Below are 19077 nucleotides of genomic sequence, written 5' to 3' on the forward strand. Positions count from 1 at the left end.
ACACACACACACACACACACACACACACACACACACACACACACACACCTGAATAATAGCTGTAGTTTTATCTTGCATGGAATTTTTTCAAATAAAAAAAAATGAAATCAGTGGTTGTGCATTTATCATGGACATCTAATCTAAGCCACTAAAATGTGTGTTAATGAGTATCTGTAAATGTTTTAAATCCTTGTTTAATTAGTTTGCACTTTTTATATACAGTCTATGGTTTGCGCATATCATTAGGAAGTTGTTGCCCAGGAACTATCCATACTCACACCTAAGAGCTGCCCAGAAAAGCTTAGTGAGTGTAGGGCGGAGGCAGTATCTTTAAGGTAACATTAATGTTTGTTTATTTATTTAATTAAAAGGGACAGCGCACATTAATGAACATAAGGACAATGTCCAAAATGTAATTAAGCCAGATTTAGCCATAGACTAATTTTCATCTGGAGTCCCTAGCAGGTTGATGTCGTAAGAAAGAAACATTAAAACATGGCATACAGAAAACATGAAAAAAAAATACACATATAATCATAAGCAAACAACACAGAAGCATGGATAAAATATAAAAGCACAAATTACATAAACAGACAAAACAAGACAAGCACAAATAATATGACAAGTAAAATACTTACAGGAATATGTAAAAACAATGACCACCGTTTTATAGCTTTGGAAAAGGCGGTGAGAGAGGAAATGTTTCTTAGTTCTGTGGGTATCGTGTTCCAGGTATGTGCTGCTCGGTACGCTGACTGTCCAAAGGAACTTTTCCTATACGGTATTGTAGCTGAGATTGATCAAAATATCCAAAAAAGGTTGGGCGCTAGATGAGAGAATAACGTTAATCCTAACCTGTCACTTAAAAACGGTCAATTAGTAGGATATTAGCCTAGATCACAAGCTACCTTCACTACAAACATACACCAATAAAAGAAAACCACCAAACACTAATTCAATTACTCCAAAGAAAGTTGGTTGTATTCAAAGTCAAACAATAATCCACCATATGTGGTTGGTACGCAAACATAAAATATTACATTGCCATTAAAGCAATAAAGAACTATTCAATATATCATTCATGTACAAAATTAAATGTCCACAATTCAAATGATAAAAGAAACAGACTAGTACTCCAACATGGGGGGGGAGGGGGGGGTTGAGTGGCGTGTGTGGATGTGTGTGTGTTCAGGGGAAGTCAGGCGGTCCATTGAACTCTAGTTCATTCTAGTGTGAGAGGGATGAGTGTGTAGGTGCGTGTGGGTGTAGTCTGTTTCAATTGAGTTCCATTGAGGGGAATAAGGTTGTAGGTGTGTGTGTAGTTCAGTTCAATTGGGGGCAGAAGGTAAGGTCCTGCCTACAGCTGGGCACGAGGATAGAGTAGCCTGGAAAGATACAAGAAGGAAGATTAGTTTTGCCGGTCCAACCGGACAAGGAAGCTCCAAGCTGCAACAGAGCAGATTGAAGAGCACGTTAACATGGTTCCACACCCACTCTAGGGTTCAGTACAGTTTCCCCACAGTCCTTTGTTGCTCATTTGTCTCACCCGGGACACAACCTGTTCCAGCTCCTCCCCTCTGGTAGGCGCTACCAACAGATTCAGGAACAGTTTCTTCCCACAAGCCATCACTCTGATGTACAGCTGATTTCTGACTCTCAGTGTCAAGAACAATTCCTGTGCAACAACCCAGTAAATCTTTCTCCAATCAGCCACCTGTTTACTGGTTACCACTTATTATTTATTCATCATTTTCTATTTCAGAGCTGTTAATACTGTTCATTTTGTATATTGTAAATACTGTATACCAAATCAACCTACCTCAAGTACATAACACCTGTACATAATACTTATTTATTCCAGCATCCTTTGCACTATGCTCCTTTACACTGAGTCAAATTCCTCATATGTCTACACATACCTGGCAAATAAAGATGATTATGATTTTGATTCTGATTTAGTTCACTAAGTCTGGCCAGTTCTTGGTACCACTGTTTCTCCAGCACTTCTATATGCATCTCAATTTCACAACAAGGCCAGGATGCCTCAAAACTAGATTAATTTAGCAACCTTATCTTCTCACTCCTCTGTTCTCCTCCATGCATGAAATATTTGTCCTTCCCTTCCCCCCAGCTCACAGGTGCCTAATTTATCTCCTCCTGCTCAAACCACACCTCCAATCAAAAGCAAAAGGGCCACTCTGCCACTCTTCTACCCTTCTCTACTACAGTATTTTACAGTCACCTCTGGAAGTAGCTCTGGTAGATGAATTAAGATTTTGTTTAACAAATTCACTGAGTGGAGGGGGGGCTAAACCATGGAACATTTTATGCACAAGCAAGATATCAGCAAATTTGACAATATTTTCCCAGTTTAAAAAGCCATGCTTCTTTAAAATATTACAATGATGACATGAATTTGACTTATTATCTATTGTTTTCAAAGCCTGTTTGGTTGTTGGTGCTGGAGGGGAGAGCAGTTGTCATTTTCACCCACCAACCCTGATTTGCCTTGCTGGAATTAGGGCTTCAAACCAGGACCCCTTGATGTCATATGAACCTGTCCAGACAAAACACACAAGTATACACACTGTGGTGAAAAGTAATAAAGTAAATTTCGCTTACTTAAGAATTGTGCTTAAGTACAGTTTTAAGATACCTGTACTTTACTTATTACAATTTCATGAAAGCCACTAGGTTTCCTATTGTATTTTTAACTCCACTACATTTGTATGACGGCTAGTTACAAGTTACTTTGTAAATTAAGATTTTAATTTACTTTTTTAAAGTATGAACTATTATAGATAGTTATTATTGTAGTTAAACTTAACCTGCCATAAGATTAAAATACTGCTTGTTATGTTATTGCATCAATAAAAATCCAATACTTTACAGTTGCACTCTGATAAGAGTCATTCTGCATAAGGAGTACCTTTTGATGCTTCAAGTGTAGGTATGGTGGTAATAATGCAGGACTTTTACTTACAATAAAAAAAATAATTAAATTATTGTATTGCTTTACTTAAGGATCTGATTACATCTCCACAGCACACATAACAGAAACTATTGTAATAGGAGTATGTAGTGTATAATAATAATATTAATAATAATAATAAAAACATTTAACTTCATTAAAAAATATAAGGAAATTGTAACATATTTAGGCCTACAGTGGTTTAATAGATATTTGTGGTAATTACATGGACCATAAAACTGTAATAATGGTTTGTTTATGTGTGTATATAATATTTTCTCTACGCCAGAATTTACAACCTACTGTAAACAGACCGAAGAAGGTAAAGTTGTCTTACAGCGCTTTCTAGTGGCTACAACACGAAATGTTACATGGCATTTTGTTTGGCGCCGATGGAGGGAGTCACTCCTGAGATCTTTGGTCAGTCAGACGGCAGAACTTCCGGTCGGCATTTTGTTCTACGAGAGGAGAGCCTCTTCATGATCGCAACAATCGTCATATTTCTCATTTACTGTCGAAATTGGCTGCACTCATTGTTTATGTCGGCGCAGACCGACTGAAACTGCGAAGAACGAATGTTTCCCCATGATCGTACGTTGAAACATTCACCCTTGAGTGACGGAAGACGAACGAATCAGCCCGACCCGGATTATTGTTGATAGCTAGCAAGCTAGCTCAGCAGCTAGCTGGCAAGCCAATCGAGTTCCTTCTGGAGGAGCTGCGAGAGAGAAGAAAGGGGGAGCTAGAGATACGGACACAAACCAAGCTAAAACATTCCCCTCCCTTTGAACGCAACATCCGAAGGTAAATATAACACCTATCTGTATTTATGAACCAAACTTTTTTAAATTGCGATTATCAACAATAACATTAATAAATGTTGTGCTGCAAGACCACCTACGGCGTCGTTAATCGTTGACCGGGAGGTAACGGAAGCTAGCGAACTAGCCAGCCAAGCTAGCTAGGTGTGTTTTTGCTCCGCCGAGGCGCACGGCCTCAACTGGATGTCATTTGTCGAGCCCGAGGATTGGGCCGTTGCCACGGAATTAGAGTCTGTGTCGTTGCAGTTACATCTCTCCACACTAACCCACCGCATTTTCCCGGGCCCAAGGGAATTTGACTTCACATTCATCAACCCCGATTAGCGCTTCCTTGTAGTATTTGAATCGCCGTCCCCTTATTTGAACGGGGAGCAGCTTTAGAAGCTAACCAACAACACTTAAAGCTAGTTAGCATAACTAGCTAGCTATTAAAACACGACTATTGTTGTTAGCGAATGTTAGGTAGGTAGCGTTAGTGATCATAGCTGCTATCGTAAGTGGTAACACTAGCTTCGCGGGTAGCACGAAACACCCAGGCAGTCAACTTCTTGCCAATGTAACGTTGGCGTTGTTCGCTAGTAACGTAGCGGGGCTGCAGCTGGTAATTCACCTAACTAAGATAAACAGTTAAATTGATGCTAAAGTCAACTATACGTTAGCTAAGTGCTGGGTTGTCATTATTTTGTGTTATTTGCCTCCCGACCTTGTACTGTAACTTGCTGGAGCCTTTGGAAAAGCTAATGTTGGTTTTAGTTTCTAACCTGTTTTGAAATGTTTTGACCGACGAGTCACTGAGCACTAGCTACGTTGCTTCAGTTACTTTTGCTCTCAGAGTTTGGTAGACATGTTAATGCCCTCAGTCGGAATCGTAGATGTTTTTGCTTCTTGACCGCGACAAATGAGAGTTTGGCTGCTTTCTGCAGTTAGCCAGTTTGCAGAATGTGTACGGTGGTTGTGGGCTACTGGAGGATGCAGCCCCCCACCGCTGCCGCCACCATCACAGTGCATCTGTTCCTTTGTGCTGCCTCCTGCCTGTCAGTCTCACAGCTGTCAGCCAAGCCCCTGCGCACTGAGGAAGAACACACAAACCAAGCATGCTAACGTTAGAGCTAGCTAATGTAATGTTTACAGTATCCATCTGTTGATCCTCTCTTGTGCAGAATCTCGTATTTACTATTTGACATCAGCGATCGGCTTGCACTGAGGTCTGCTTGCAACATTGTGTTTACAGATTTACGTGGCAAGTATTCTGCAAAAGTTGCTAAACATGTTGCACTTCATTAGAAGTCATTAAAAGGGATTTCACAAAAGGTCAACAGAGCTGCATACTGCTGAATTCTAACTTTGAAAATTGTGTTGCAGTAATGATTTGGCCATTGCAGATCTGAAATGCATGCGTGACGGGGAATGTTGTGACACACTGTCTTGGATTATTTTGTTGATTTGGGTTAGTTTCTTGGTTGAACTGTAAAAAACTTTTTCTGTTTTTTTCCCAAAGAAGAATTAAATGCAGTTTTTTTTATGACAGTCTAATGCAGAGCCATGTTCTCTTTCAGCAGATATAAGGAGTAGGACTTTTTATCTGAAATGTCAGTGAGTCTACCCGAGACTGCACAGAATTCTTCAAAAAGGTATTTTTACAATGGTTTGAGCCATTTATCATTTCACTGACTTGTCACTGTCAATAATGCCTGTTTACTCTTACTGAGGATGTTAATAACATGTTTGGCGGGAGGTTGAGCCTTGTGCATGTAATCAGTGTATTTGATTTTGATGTCTGTAATATGTGAACACATTCATCACAATTTTCTTTCATGGAGAGTAATGTAGATAATAAGAGTCCTGCACTGGGCTTCTTTCAGCTTGTAGTAGCAATCAAGTTGGTCCGTGAAGCGGGGGCTGCGTTTAGATATTCAGCTGGCTTTTCCCTCTGCTTTTCTTTGACCTCCTGTACTGTCTTACTGGGGAGTTCAAGGACACCTAACAAGCAGTGGGATTTAAGACAAATTAAGTGCTACATAGGGCCCTAATTTGTGCAGATTTATCTTAATAAGCTGTGAGCACTGTGCTTTGAAATAAATGAAGGGTAATAGACTTGTATGGTACAAACACAGAGATTTACATCACTTGATTACTTACCCTGTTTCACAGTACAGGCGATATTAAGTAAAGTCCCGTCAGAGAAGAAATGAAGAGAAAATAGAGGAATGTTGGTATATACTCACCACGGTATATTATCAGTGACAATCAGACTACCAAGACTTAATCACTGGGGAACATTAGCACTATTGGTTTCCATTTTTGATTTAATTGCATATCTGCTATTTGAGGAAGTGTAAGTAGTCTGACGTGACATTTAAAATACCCATAATAAGCACTAGTCATTATACTGAGGCTATGATGTACAAAGGAAGGTGTGACAAAAGTCACAAGCATTTGAAAAGATTTTATTTATCAATAAATTGGACTCAGATAATTAATTTTTGATTTGTTGCTGCTTATGTTGTGTAATGTATGTAATAGCACAGCAGGACTGAACTGTAGGATGCTCTAATAGTTGGTGATCTTGTTCTCTGACCATACGGTATCAATTCAATTGCATCTCGAACATTCTTGAGTAAGATTCCGTGTGCCTGAATAGTGTTGATTTTTATTTCTGTTCATGTCTATTTTTGCCGCTTTTACTCATTTTGTAAATCCATGGCTTTTCTCCTCCACCAACTCTTGCCAACTCTTGTCCTTCTCCTGTCCATCCCTTCATCGCCTCTCTCTGTCCCTGACTAACCTTCCTCTCTCCTAGGTGTCAGGAGATGTGAGGACGGGTGTCGTCCATCGGCCCCCTGATCTACCTGTGTATCAACACACTCCCCCACCCTCACCTTCAGCATGAATGGGGATATGCCTCATGTTCCCATCACCACTCTTGCTGGGATCGCTAGCCTAACAGACTGTGAGTGACACACGGCCATGTTCCAAATACACTGTCACAGTTTTTGTTCTGTCTCCTCTTCCGGTGTTAAATGCCAAGCTAAAATATACTGTCTGAACACGTGTAAATATGCAGTTGGGAAAACATATTATGTCTATTGCCTTGTCTACTTTCTTCTCTCTACTTTTCTTCAACTACGTGTCCTGTATTGCTCACGCTTGTTTCTCACCCTCTGTCTCTTCTACCTCTGTCAATTCCACCATCTCTCTCTTCTGGTCTCAGTGTTGAACCAGCTGCCCCTCCCTTCCCCTCTCCCGGCCACCACCACTAAGAGCCTCCTATACAATGGGAGGATCGCAGAGGAAGTTACCTGCCTACTGGGCTGTCGGGATGAAAATCTGGCCTCCCAGCTAGCCCATGGTCTAAACCAGGTCTCCACAGAGCACATGTGAGTATATAAGTGAAAGTGTCTATATGGCAAAGTTGTGTCCTGATCCTTAACAGAGGGACGCAACGCGTTTGTCTGACAATGGTTGTGCTGTCAGTGTTGCAGGTTGGGGTCCATCATAATTTGATGTTAACAACAGAAGAGTTGTGGAGATGGAGCTGTTGCTTAGCTTTTTTTCTAACTGAAATAAAAGAAGATGCATTTTTAATGAGATGGAGGCTTGGAAGACATAACACCAGAATACATGTTAATGCTTTATGTGTGTGCAAACATGCTAGATGCAAATACTACATCTTTATAAGTCAAGAACTGAGGGAAACTATAGTTTTAAAAAAAAATGAATAACTGAATATGTCAAAGGGATGGCTAGCATTTTACACTATGTACATCTTTGCATTGAGTACTATATATAGTTAAATCTTCCAACCCTGAATTAATCTACACATGCATAAAATGTTTCATATGTATGTTTAATACATGCAGTCAATTAAGGATGGGGCGATTCGTCGACGTCATCGATTATGAAAAAATGTCGTTGTGTCCGATTTAAGCAGGGATTCCCTCGGCGAACAAGCTACAGCTAAAAAACCTTGCGATTGAACATTAATATCAATTAAAGTGAATATTTTAGGGAATATTTTAGGCAGAGACCCAACAACATGTCGCTCTCTGAATTGGAAATGGGTTATCACAGCAGTGTAACGTAACGTTACACCATGTGTCATCAAACGTTTGGCAGTTTATATCTTTGGTTTACTTTAACAGCCAAGTATGAGTGAAAAAAATGGCTCGAACTTATGTTACAATCTGTTGTTGCAGTCTGTTTCTGTCTGTATAGTTTGTAAATTGTTTCATTTAATTTTTGCCCCACACTGATGCAAAAATACATTTAACAGTGATCATCTTACTGCGTATTATTGAGTGATGAAATAAATCCATTTCACCATTTTAAGTCAAGTATTTTAGTAAAAATACTGATTCTCCAGTTAAGGGAAAGTGTTGACATAGTGTTTTCATTAATCTGTGTCACAGCAGTCCTTTTTAATTTCAGTTGAATTATTAATGATATTTACTTTGTAAAAATGAATTGTTATATTAATTGAGTAATAAAAAAATATTTTGTGTAATCCTAAATAAATTCGTTGTTAGAGATTAATTGACTAACTGTGCTTTCAGACCAACAGCGAAGCGAGCGTTCGGGGCTGTGAGTTTACATACAAAGTCAATGCAAAGACGCGAAGGTGCTGGCGAGTTGAAAATTTCCAACTCGAGCGAAATTTCGAGGGTTCTAATCGCCTTCTCGTGTTGTGTGTGAACACTTGCAGCGAATGTACTCATGCGAGGAAAGCGTCGTGAGGATTAAATTCGCGTTTGGTCTGAAAGCACCATAATTGGGGGAAAAAATAATCATTAGATTAATCAATTTGAGAAATTGTTAGTGCAGCCTTACAATCAATACGTGTTTGCATTCATACATGTTTGGAATATAAACATGATTCAGTATTGTCTTTCAGCACTAACTGTGCTACCCACTTAGCTTGCTCTCACCATTGTATTATGTGACTGAGCTTGTGTGTGTTTTCAGAGAGCTGAAGGACAACCTGGGTAGCGATGAGCCAGAGGGAGATGCACCACTGCTCCTGCAGACCATGTTGGCCAGGAACCCTGGCATCTTCAGGGAGAAAAGTATGGAGAGGCATACTTGTTGTACATTGTGACGTGAAAGCATGCAATCCAGTTTAGAAGAACTTCATGTTGCTATTTATGAACAAATAAACTGCATTTTCATTTGTGAACAGATGTTATGCAGCAGCCAATGGTACCGCCGTACAAGATTACCCAAAATTCCATGCACAGCCCTGCCCAGTCTGCAAACTTCCAGCCGGCTGCAATTTCTCCCAATCCATCAAGGTGACTTAGTCTGCAAAATTGAGCTGACTCTAATGTATCATAACACCAAAAACCTTAACTATATGATTTCATATATCCCAGTTGCATCACAGTATTTGGTATTATTATTATTATCTAGCTTCATGGATTATTTGCTGTGTGTATATGAAGTTGTCTTTAAGTTATTTAATGTTATTTATTTTTCTGTTAATCATGCAACTTCCTTCCGCTTGCTTGCTCACTTTCTTTCTCCCTGTGTTCTCCTTCACTTTGTCTAGCCGGTTTGTGTCGCCCCAGACTGGTTCCAGTAGTCGATATATGGGCCAGCAGAACAGTCCAGTACCCAGCCCCTACACTCCGCAGAGCCCTGCCACTGGTTACATACAGCAGTATCCCCACCAACAACCACCCAGCTATAACCAACACCAACAGATACAGCAAGGTGTGAAAGTGTGTGCGTGTGTGTGTGTGGGGCATGTTCATGCATGAATGAGGGGAACAAGCTCTTATTTGAATAATGGCGCTTTTCCGTTACCAGTACCAGCTCAACTCGCCTCGCCTCAACTCAACTCGGTTTGCAGATAGTACCCAGAGATACCCTCAATGTAGCTGGTCGTCATAGCGACTTTTCGTAAAACTGTCAATATTCGAAATCGTCACAGCTGATTTCTCACCTAAAAACTTCTCAGAATTTGATTTAGTGATGAAATTACATACGAAAACAGTAAAATGTAAAACCATATGTTGCTGGCCTCTGTCTGGCGCGTGCAGTGATGATGCAGTGAATAGTAACGATTCTCTCTGACCAATCAGCAGTCTGCTGTGTTTTCACGTCACATTTTAGTATCGCCTCAGCTCGCTTGGAACCTCGACAGAGGTGATACGAAAAAAAGTACCTGGAAGCAGGTACAGGTACAACATTTCCGCAATGGAAAACCAAACAAAATTGAGCAGAGTCGAGCTGGTACTTCTGATTGGTGGCTGCTATACAGAGCAGGGGGAACCGTAGCTGAGAGACCAGAGTGAGAGAGTCTGATCCGAGCAGCTCCAAAGCAGAATCCGGCAATAGTTTAGCTGGGCGGAGAGCGCATGGGATAAGCGGTGTTTCCGGTAGCGGAACTAAATCACTTTATTATGCAAAATTCACTTTTAATTTTAATTATAGCGACAAAATGCTCTTCTTCTACAATCGGCCTAATATAATTAGGCTTATTTAAATGCGTTCATTATGTTGTTGTTTGTTTGTTTCCAGCCTACAGTTTGATACTGATTAATTTTAAAATGTAGGAAATTTGACTGTTTTGATATGTAATGAAATTAAACAATTGTAAAATTAATAAACACCATAACTTTCACACTACTGCTGTCATCACTCAGTTTAAAGTGCTCACACACAGCTGAGGGCTTCATTTCGTTTTCCCTTTGATGTGAACTGGAGTGTTACATTCACTGCTGCGGAGGTCAGGCGTGCAAAAAAAAAAACAAATGTGTACCCAACGGTCGAATATTTGGGTGCAGCCCCATAGCATTATACAATTTGAATGAAGTTTACTTTAAAGGTTTGTGGTTTGTTGGTGTCTTAATCAAAGTTGTCTAAAAGTTGTACATATACGGGTAAAGAACCCAATTTAGTAAGGTGTTGTGTTGACCGCCACCTGAGGAGATCTGTACTTTGATGTGGGATATCAGGGGTTCACATTTTAAACTGGGGATCTTAGGTTTGTTTTCTGATATGATAACATCTCGATTTTATTAGCTATGCATGAATTGTAATGGTTTCTCTATTGTAAAACTAAATTCTTGACTCCCGTTTTGTAAATCTTTCATGACTTACACCCAGGTGTTGAGTAGGGCCGATATTATCAGTCAATATTGGCTTATCGTCATATGGTCGTTGCTGTAAATGTTGGCAGATGTGAAAAAACAGCCAATGTCTGATATGCTAATAGTTTTTATAATTAGTAATTTAAGTTTAATATGAGTTGTATTTGTGGTTTGGAGTATTATTATTATTATTATTATTATTATTATAAAATTTATTATCCAGTGAATTTCACGGTTGAAAAAATGTTCTCTGTTGCATAATGGTTAGAGTTTTGGCTAGAAAACTCATGCCCTCTGATCATGAAAACAAACTAAACATTTTTATAATTGTGGCTGCTACGGTTAAAAGTAATTGGTTGAAATATTGTTGCTTTGCATTTAATGCCTTAAATTATACACTTGCTGATCACTGGTAAAATATCTGACTAATAACAGGAGGAACCAGGTGGATCAACATCTCAAATTTTTTAAGAGAACATGTTATGTCATATTGAACAATGTTATATTATTTATTTAATGACCTCTTTCTTTTTTTCTGGTAGTGTCTGTGGCCAGTCCCATGGTCCCAGGCGGCATACGAAATATCCATGAGGGCAAAGTATCGGGGCAGATGGCCAATGCTGCCAACCACCACTCAGACCGACATGGCACGGAGGACTACCTGAACATTGTACACCGACTCAGCAGTGAGGTACGACTGACAAAGCCTAGAATGAATACATTATTAATTCACTACCCAAACAAGCTAAAACAATTAACGGACAACAAAGTCACAGTAATGAATTTTTACTGGCATATGGTTTGGAGGATTTGTAAGCCAAAAAGACAAATTCTCCAAGCAGCATACTGAGGGCTTGCATGTGATGTCACTGTATATGAAAGGCCCCACTATCACTCCTCACTTAGCAAACAGGCACCAGTGCAACAAACTGCTGAAATGATAAATATCTGTTGTGCATTAGACTGCACAACCAGATTCAGGCTTTTACAAACCGCCCAAGGCAAAAGAGAAGAAAAGTAATTCTTAAGTTTTTAGGGGCCGTTATATAATGTTAACCAACCAGGTACATGGGTTTCTGAATAAAACCTGTTTAGCCACTTGTGTGTGGGTATATTTGTATAAGTTTTAGTTCTGTTTTAGTTTTTAGAATTTGATTTCAATTGAGTTCAGAGCTTTTTTTTCTATTTGTATTTTCAATTAGTGCTTTTCTAAATCAACACTGCGTTTGAATGTGGAATCTCACTAGTTTCTCTTTCCTACTGAGGGACGATGCCCAGGGGAAAGCAAAACATATATTTAGGGAAAGCATTGAATTATGTGCCCATAGTAATGAGGTTTTGCTGCAGCGTTTGGTGTAAAATCAAATGAACATTATGGTTCTGAATTGTGGGAAAGCATCTGTGGACTTCCGGTTAACTGTGTTAAGATGTTTTTGCAGCACTGTTTTAGTTGAATGTCCAGTGTAAAGCTCATGCCTGGAAGCTTACATTTGTCTTGTCTGTGTGTTGTCCAGGAGGGTGATTCCACCATGAGGAATCCTTCTTTTCCTCTGAGGTCTCCACAATCTGGCTGCTCCCCAGCAGGGAGTGAAGGAACACCCAAATGTAAGGACAGTTGAAGAGGGAAGGAGGCACTACAGTGCACACTTCCCACCTACATTTTTTTCCAATTAGGGAAAAGTTGGCTCTGTAATACTCATAGTATGAATTTCATGGCAGGATAGTAATTTGAGGCTGCTGTCACTCAAAAGCGATATAAGGCCCCAGTCTCAGTGGCCGTCTTCCTATATAGCACGGAACATTAAAAGTTTTATGCACTTTCTTTTTACATGCTATTGATGGCTAACTTTCTTCTCTATTTGGTGTTGCTTCACAGCGGGTTCCCGTCCCCCACTGATTCTGCAGTCACCACCTCCATATGCGCCCTCACCAAGAGAAGGGGGACCTGACCAGAAACAGCAGCTCCAGCAAAGGAAGAAACCCCCAGCGGTTAAAGAGGAGAAAGATATGTACGACATTGTAAGCTCTCCGAACAAGGACTCTACAAAACTCACCCTCAAGCTGTCCAGGGTTAAGTCAAATGAGTCCGACACCCCAGGTAAGTGAAGCTCAGCTCAATCTTTGTTGGAGCCCCATCCTTTGTTATGCAGTTTACTATACCTCCCGTTTCAAACGTAATCAATTTCACTTCACTAGAAGAGGTAGGCTGTGCTCACGTCTTTTAAGAACAAAAATAATAGTTTTTTTTATTTATTTATTTTTTTTATATCTCAGGTGAGGTTGTGCCGGGCATTGACCAGAACTCTGACAATATGGAGGCAGAACTGGGCTTTCAGCAGGTGCCTGTTCTCCAGCAAAATCTAGGAGTCCGTATGCAGCAGCAGGCCTCCCAGCAAGCAGGTGGTGCCAGTGGTCTCCAGCCTCCCAGTTCCCCTTACGATGAGGCAGAGCTCGATGCCCTCGCTGAAATTGAAAGGATAGAACGAGAGGCAGCTAGTGAGAAATGCTCCAAGGAGGTGCAAGATAAAGGTGTGAAGAAATCTTTTAAGAAATACTATATGGATAAAATCTGAACCAAATTGTTGTGAATGTTTGTTTTACGCACCTGTTGTCTTTGTTTCTTTACAGACAAGCCTCTGAAGAAGAGAAAACAGGACTCATTTCCCCTGGAGCCAGGTGCGGGGGGACCAGGTGGCCCCACAGGTGCCCCAGGCAGTGGATCAACAGGAGGGGGCAATGCTGGCAAACTGACACCGCAAGAGGCCACCGCAGCTGGGAACGGTGCCAGCCGCCCTCCCCTCATGGTGAGCATCGACCTCCAGCAGGCAGGCCGCGCTGATGGCCAGCTCGACCCTTGTCTGGCTGCCCCTATTCCAGCCCTTGAGGCCCAACGCTGGCCTGAAGAACCAGCTAGTGGGCCAGCTGCATTGGAGGGTTCTGACACGGCATTGCGGTTGAAACCAGACGGTCGACCTGAAGTCATCAAGAACAGGGTTGATAAACATGACAGCAGGAGAGAAAGTCGGGAGTCGTCGAAGCACCGACATGATGAGAAGTCCTCGGACAGACGGGGAGACATGCCAAAGTCATCAAACCGAGGGGAACACGGACGAGACAGGGACCGTGAATCTGACAGAGATAGGCGGCATCGGAGCGAGACTGGTGGTCGAGACAGACGCTCCCCTGACTCTCGATGCCGAAGTGACCGAGATAGGTCTGGCTTCCGGGCTTCTTCCACTGGAGAGCCTGGTCGGAGCAGCAATAGGCAAGATGGTTCCAAACAGGCCTCATCTGCTTCTGGTGCTAAACTTCCAGATTCTTTCCCTGCTCATCTCCTGGGAGGCCATAGTGGCGCACTGAAGAACTTCCAGATCCCTAAGGTGATCTGGGCTGACCCAAACCAAATATATACCAACCTACCAATCATTCAACTATCACTGCCTGCAATCTCACGAAACCAAATCACACCACTGCTCACTTTGGTTTATGTTTTTTTTTGTTTTGTTTTTCCATTTGTAAGCCTTTTGTTTGATTCTTGGGTTTGGTAATTCTGTTAACACATTAACCCACACCTAACCATCTGTTAAAAGTAGACTCAATTGTTTTGTTTAATTTATTAAGCGTCTAGTCCTGTGTGGAAACAAACGCAAGTCCCTTAAAGAAATGCTCCACTGCAGATGTTGCATATGGGTCGACTGAAAGCGTTTGCTGTTACTACTGTGCAGCCCAAACATTTGGAGTGACAACATGTTTTCTTTACAGTCAAGCTTTCACCTGTTTCATCCTTTCTTACAATATCTATTATCAGAACAGTGTTCAGAGATGCAACACCCAGCCATAAGCCTGACGCAGTTAGTTACACGCCCCCATCATAGTAAAGGCTGCTGAGCTAATATTTGAACATGGAAGCAGCTGTTTTGCTAGCAGCTGCTATGGAGTAGCCATATTTAGCACCCAGGCAAACAAGATTACTCTGCCATTCGTTTGATGTAGCAATCAAAATTGTTAGCTAATCTGCAGCAGACCTGCAACGAATGGCATGTCACCTGCAAATGTGGCCAGAAACAAACATCCTTAGGTTTCACTAGTCACCACTAGTGGCTGGGGGGAATTGCTCCCTCTGCACTTCAGTGTTGACAGTATTGACCATTGCTCTCACAGTTAAAGACATTGAGTTAATGTTGGAAAAAAGGTGGAGTACTTCTTTAAGTATAGTGGAAGCTAACATCAAAATCACTAATTTCATGTCAATTAGTTTGATCCATTGTTTACTGTCTATTTTACTATCTTCATTGATTTGCTTTTCTGTAAACAAGCTTCAAACTTGACAACCCCAGAGGGATTTCCTGAGTCCTTTTTATTTTTATTTTTTTCTTCCCAGATCAAACGTGACAAGGATGGCAGTGGGTCCACTGAAAGTCAAGTGTGGGGCCAGCCCAAGGTTAAACTGGAGAGGCTGGGTTTGGTGCAGGACTTTGAGAAGAGGCCAAAGCCTGTAGTGCTCTTGAAAAAGCTCTCTGTCGACCAGATCCAGAGGATCATCCGGCACAGCAAGTCTGGAAAGAACAGGATATCGTCAGGAAAGTCTGGCAAAAGTAAGAACATTTTTTAACTCTCTCTGTACTGTGTTTTTCCATACACTTAAAGAAGAAAGAGAATTACCTTTTTGTTACTAACTTGATGTTATTGTGAAATCTTCAGGTGGAATGGACCCGGCAGTCCTGAAGGAGCTGCCCCCAGAGCTGCTGGCAGAGATTGAGTCAACCATGCCCCTTTGCGAAAGGGTAAAGATGAACAAGAGGAAACGAAGCACTGTAAATGAGAAGCCCAAATATGCTGAGGTCAGCTCGGATGACGACTTTGATGCAAATGGAGAGTGTGAGTCTTCTTGTCAGTTCTCGCTGCCAATCTTTGCACAAGGTTTGGTCATTTGATTAGAGAAATAAAAACTGCTTGAAATGTTATGAACGGATGCCAGTTTACTGTTGTAAAGGTTAGTGTTTTTGTGATATAACAAGTTTTTTAGATCTTAGGACCTGTTATCTTTTGTATTTTGGGGCGGCACGGTGGTCCAGTGGATAGCACTGTGGCCTCACAGCAAGAAGGCCCGGCCTTTCTGTGTGGAGTGCATGTTCTCCCCGTGTATGCGTGGGTTTCCTCCAGGTACTTCGGTGTCCCCCACCACCAACATGTTAGGTTCTCCAGTCAGTGCTATTGACCAGACACTGGTAAAGATCTGGAGTTGGTCCCCGGGCACTGCACAGCGGCTGCCCACTGCTCCCTTGTGGGATGGGTTAAATGCAGAGAGTGAATTTGGCAACATGTATGTGACAATAAAGTATCTTCTTCTATAAACTCTACAGCTGCAAGGAAGCGGCAGCGCCGGGACAAAGACAGGTCCTGGGACTTTGAAGAAAGGGAGCGTCGTGGTTCAGGGGAGCATCGGAAAAGCGGGCATCGAGACAGCCGACGAGGCTCAGGCAGCCGCTACAGAGACTCCTCCGAGGAAGATTCACCCCCACCAAGTATGAGTGAAGGTCTGTATTCAAGCCATGTGCCACAGCATTTCAAATTATGAAATGTGTGTGACGGTGGTATTTAATGCCACATTAGATAGGGGAATTTGAGGCATTAAATGAATTGCATCCATACTTGTCAGATAAATATAACACATGAAACTTAATGATTTCAATGGTTTCAGTTATTAAAATAATGAACTTGTAGAGAGACAGTGTTTATTATCTGACACACACAATGAAAACAAAACAAACAGAAAGTAAATTAAATGACATTTCTCGTACTCAGTTGCAAGAAAAATGAAAATGAAGGAAAAGCAGAAGAAACGGAAAGCATATGAGCCTAAGCTGACCCAAGAGGAGTTGATGGACTCGTCTACATTCAAGAGGTTCCTGGCAAGCATTGACAATATCCTGGAGAATCTGGAGGACGTGGATTTTACTACCATGGGTAAACATCAGCGCTGACTGGCTTTCTATCTGCCACTGTGATTGATTTTGAAAATTAAAGTGGAGCAATTTATTAATGTTATTTAATTGTGAATTTGTGTAATGTTTTGTTTTGTGTTTTCCAACAGCAGATGATGATGAAATACCTCAGGAATTGCTGCTTGGTAAACACCAGTTGAATGAGCTGGGCAGCGAGTCGGCCAAGATTAAGGCCATGGGGATCTCCAGCAGGGTACTGTATAGTCTATTGATATAAAGGCTGTAGTTGGACTGTTGTGGATGCGTGATGCGGCTTCAGATATAGGTCTAAATAATGGTCTCTGTTGTTGTAGATCCCATCAGATAAGCTGGTGAAGCTGCTGAACATACTGGAAAAGAACATCCAGGATGGGTCCAAGCTCTCCACCCTGATGAACCATGTGAGCACTCTTCTTGTCTCTCTCTGTGTTGAATATTCTTTGCAGTGGTATTTAACTAACATGATGGGGGTATACTGCAGAAATCCATACAGTATACATGTACGAAAATCAAAAGATACCGTCACTGGCAACAAAAGTAGAAAATTAACCACATTTGCTAGAATGAAACTCCTTCAGACAGTTTATTTTTTTATGTTTCACTTCTGACCTCAGGACCACGATGCTGAAGATGAGGAGAAACTGTGGAGAGACCTGATAATGGAGAGAGTCACAAAGTCAGCTGATGCCTGTCTCACAGCTCTTAACATCATGACCTCATCGCACATGCCAAAGGCCGTCTACATAGAAGACGTCATAGAGCGGGTGCTACAATACACCAAGTTCCATCTTCAGAACACACTGTATCCACAGTACGACCCGGTCTACAGGGTGGACCCACATGGAGGTGAGGATAAAGAAAAAGAGCTTTATTTTTACATTAGCCTGGGCATTATACGGTTGTGAAGTGAGTGAAATTAAATTGATATGTTTTGGCATGTTGCTGTTCAGTTTTGTGCTGAAACCACCCAAGAACTAAGCTGTGAGATGGACAGACTTGTCAGCTATTGATCCCTGATGTCTGTAAATGACAAGGTTATCACTTGAAAATATGGTTTTATATTTTACTAACTTCAGACTCTTTCTGTATTTAAGTATCTTGTATACATTATGCACAAATAAGCTGTAGCAGAAATTACAGCTGTAATAAACTAAGCATCTCAGTGAGTTTCACATTAATTTGTAGAACGACCTAAATAGCTCCCTGAATTACATTCAAGATATGTTTATAAATCTGTTAGCTCTGTTATGATATACATTAACGTCCCTGCAGTTTATGGGGAGTATAATTCAGCTGAGTGCCTGCAAAACACTAACAGAAAGGGAAAACATTTGTTAGTATGTAAAATCATGGTTCATTGTCCAAAACACTTTGAGAAAAGGATTCAACAGGGTTCCTCTTGTCTGTCTAGGTGGCCTGTTGAGCTCCAAGGCAAAACGTGCGAAATGTTCCACACACAAGCAGCGAGTTATTATCATGTTGTACAACAAAGTGTGCGACATCGTCAGCAACATCTCTGAGCTCCTAGAGATCCAACTACTCACAGACACCACCATCCTCCAGGTAAAAAATAAAAATACTTAAAAGCAGTGTTCAGTTTGTCATGTCAAAAATAGCATCGCAAACCACATGATGATTCATGCATTTTATGTTTTTTCCAGGTTTCTTCAATGGGAATCACACCGTTCTTTGTGGAGAATGTCAGTGAGCTGCAGCTGTGTGCCATTAAACTAGTTACAGCAGTAAGTCTTTAACTGAAATTCAGTGTTTATCTAAATACACAGTCACTTTATCTGGACTATATTGCAGTTTTTTTGCAGTTAAACGCCTCCTGGCATTTTTGTACATCCATTGGTGTATTATCTTTGCATGTGTGTTTACTGTAATTGAGGTGTAGACTAACTGCCTTTTTATTTCCTGCCTCCAGGTGTTCTCACGCTATGAGAAGCATCGGCAGCTGATCCTGGAGGAGATCTTTACCTCTTTGGCCAGACTGCCCACCAGCAAACGCTCCCTCAGGAATTTCAGGTAATTAGTTTAATATGAATTCAAATTGATTTATGGCCAATAGGCGTTGCAGGGATAAGCATCACATGAGAGGCTTTGCTTATTGTCTGGCCATCAACGTAGCAAAATAAGAGGTGAATATTTCCCAGTGTAAAAGTGTGTTCTCTAAACCACAGTCAGTTATTTTCCTGGAATACTCTCCA

At 41.2% G+C, this 19077-nt stretch overlaps 1 protein-coding gene and 1 long non-coding RNA gene across 8 annotated transcripts in view; one reads left to right on the forward strand and one right to left on the reverse strand.

The window, feature by feature from the left end:
* Window positions 1-178: 178 nt before the first annotated feature.
* On the reverse strand, window positions 179-4009 carry LOC123960643. 2 transcript variants are annotated; one of them, XR_006822561.1, is made up of 3 exons: window positions 3873-4009; window positions 2495-2557; window positions 179-1385 (listed from the first exon to the last, which is right to left on the reverse strand). It is a non-coding gene; the product is annotated as an uncharacterized LOC123960643 (long non-coding RNA). The 2 variants fall into 2 exon arrangements; XR_006822560.1 differs by lacking the exons at window positions 2495-2557; window positions 3873-4009 and adding an exon at window positions 1920-2102.
* nipbla (NIPBL cohesin loading factor a) overlaps window positions 3389-19077 on the forward strand; it is a 34512-nt gene continuing 18823 nt past the window's right edge. The window contains exons 1-22 of one of the 6 annotated variants that reach the window (XM_046035515.1): window positions 3389-3775; window positions 5349-5423; window positions 6593-6742; window positions 7004-7169; window positions 8755-8855; window positions 8969-9080; window positions 9338-9501; window positions 11426-11574; window positions 12398-12488; window positions 12760-12981; window positions 13158-13412; window positions 13512-14263; window positions 15265-15478; window positions 15585-15761; window positions 16247-16420; window positions 16689-16850; window positions 16981-17081; window positions 17182-17268; window positions 17482-17713; window positions 18279-18430; window positions 18529-18609; window positions 18795-18895. In XM_046035515.1, the coding sequence (XP_045891471.1) occupies window positions 6679-6742; window positions 7004-7169; window positions 8755-8855; window positions 8969-9080; window positions 9338-9501; window positions 11426-11574; window positions 12398-12488; window positions 12760-12981; window positions 13158-13412; window positions 13512-14263; window positions 15265-15478; window positions 15585-15761; window positions 16247-16420; window positions 16689-16850; window positions 16981-17081; window positions 17182-17268; window positions 17482-17713; window positions 18279-18430; window positions 18529-18609; window positions 18795-18895 (3557 nt within the window). In that variant the 5' untranslated portion in view covers window positions 3389-3775; window positions 5349-5423; window positions 6593-6678. Of the gene's footprint in view, window positions 3776-5220; window positions 5240-5348; window positions 5424-6592; window positions 6743-7003; window positions 7170-8754; window positions 8856-8968; window positions 9081-9337; window positions 9502-11425; window positions 11575-12397; window positions 12489-12759; window positions 12982-13157; window positions 13413-13511; window positions 14264-15264; window positions 15479-15584; window positions 15762-16246; window positions 16421-16688; window positions 16851-16977; window positions 17082-17181; window positions 17269-17481; window positions 17714-18278; window positions 18431-18528; window positions 18610-18794; window positions 18896-19077 lie in introns of those variants that run through there. The other 5 variants (XM_046035511.1, XM_046035516.1, XM_046035512.1 and 2 more) reach the window with 5 other exon arrangements.

The sequence above is a fragment of the Micropterus dolomieu genome, linkage group LG21, assembly GCF_021292245.1.
Source record: "Micropterus dolomieu isolate WLL.071019.BEF.003 ecotype Adirondacks linkage group LG21, ASM2129224v1, whole genome shotgun sequence".
Lineage (NCBI taxonomy): Eukaryota > Metazoa > Chordata > Actinopteri > Centrarchiformes > Centrarchidae > Micropterus > Micropterus dolomieu.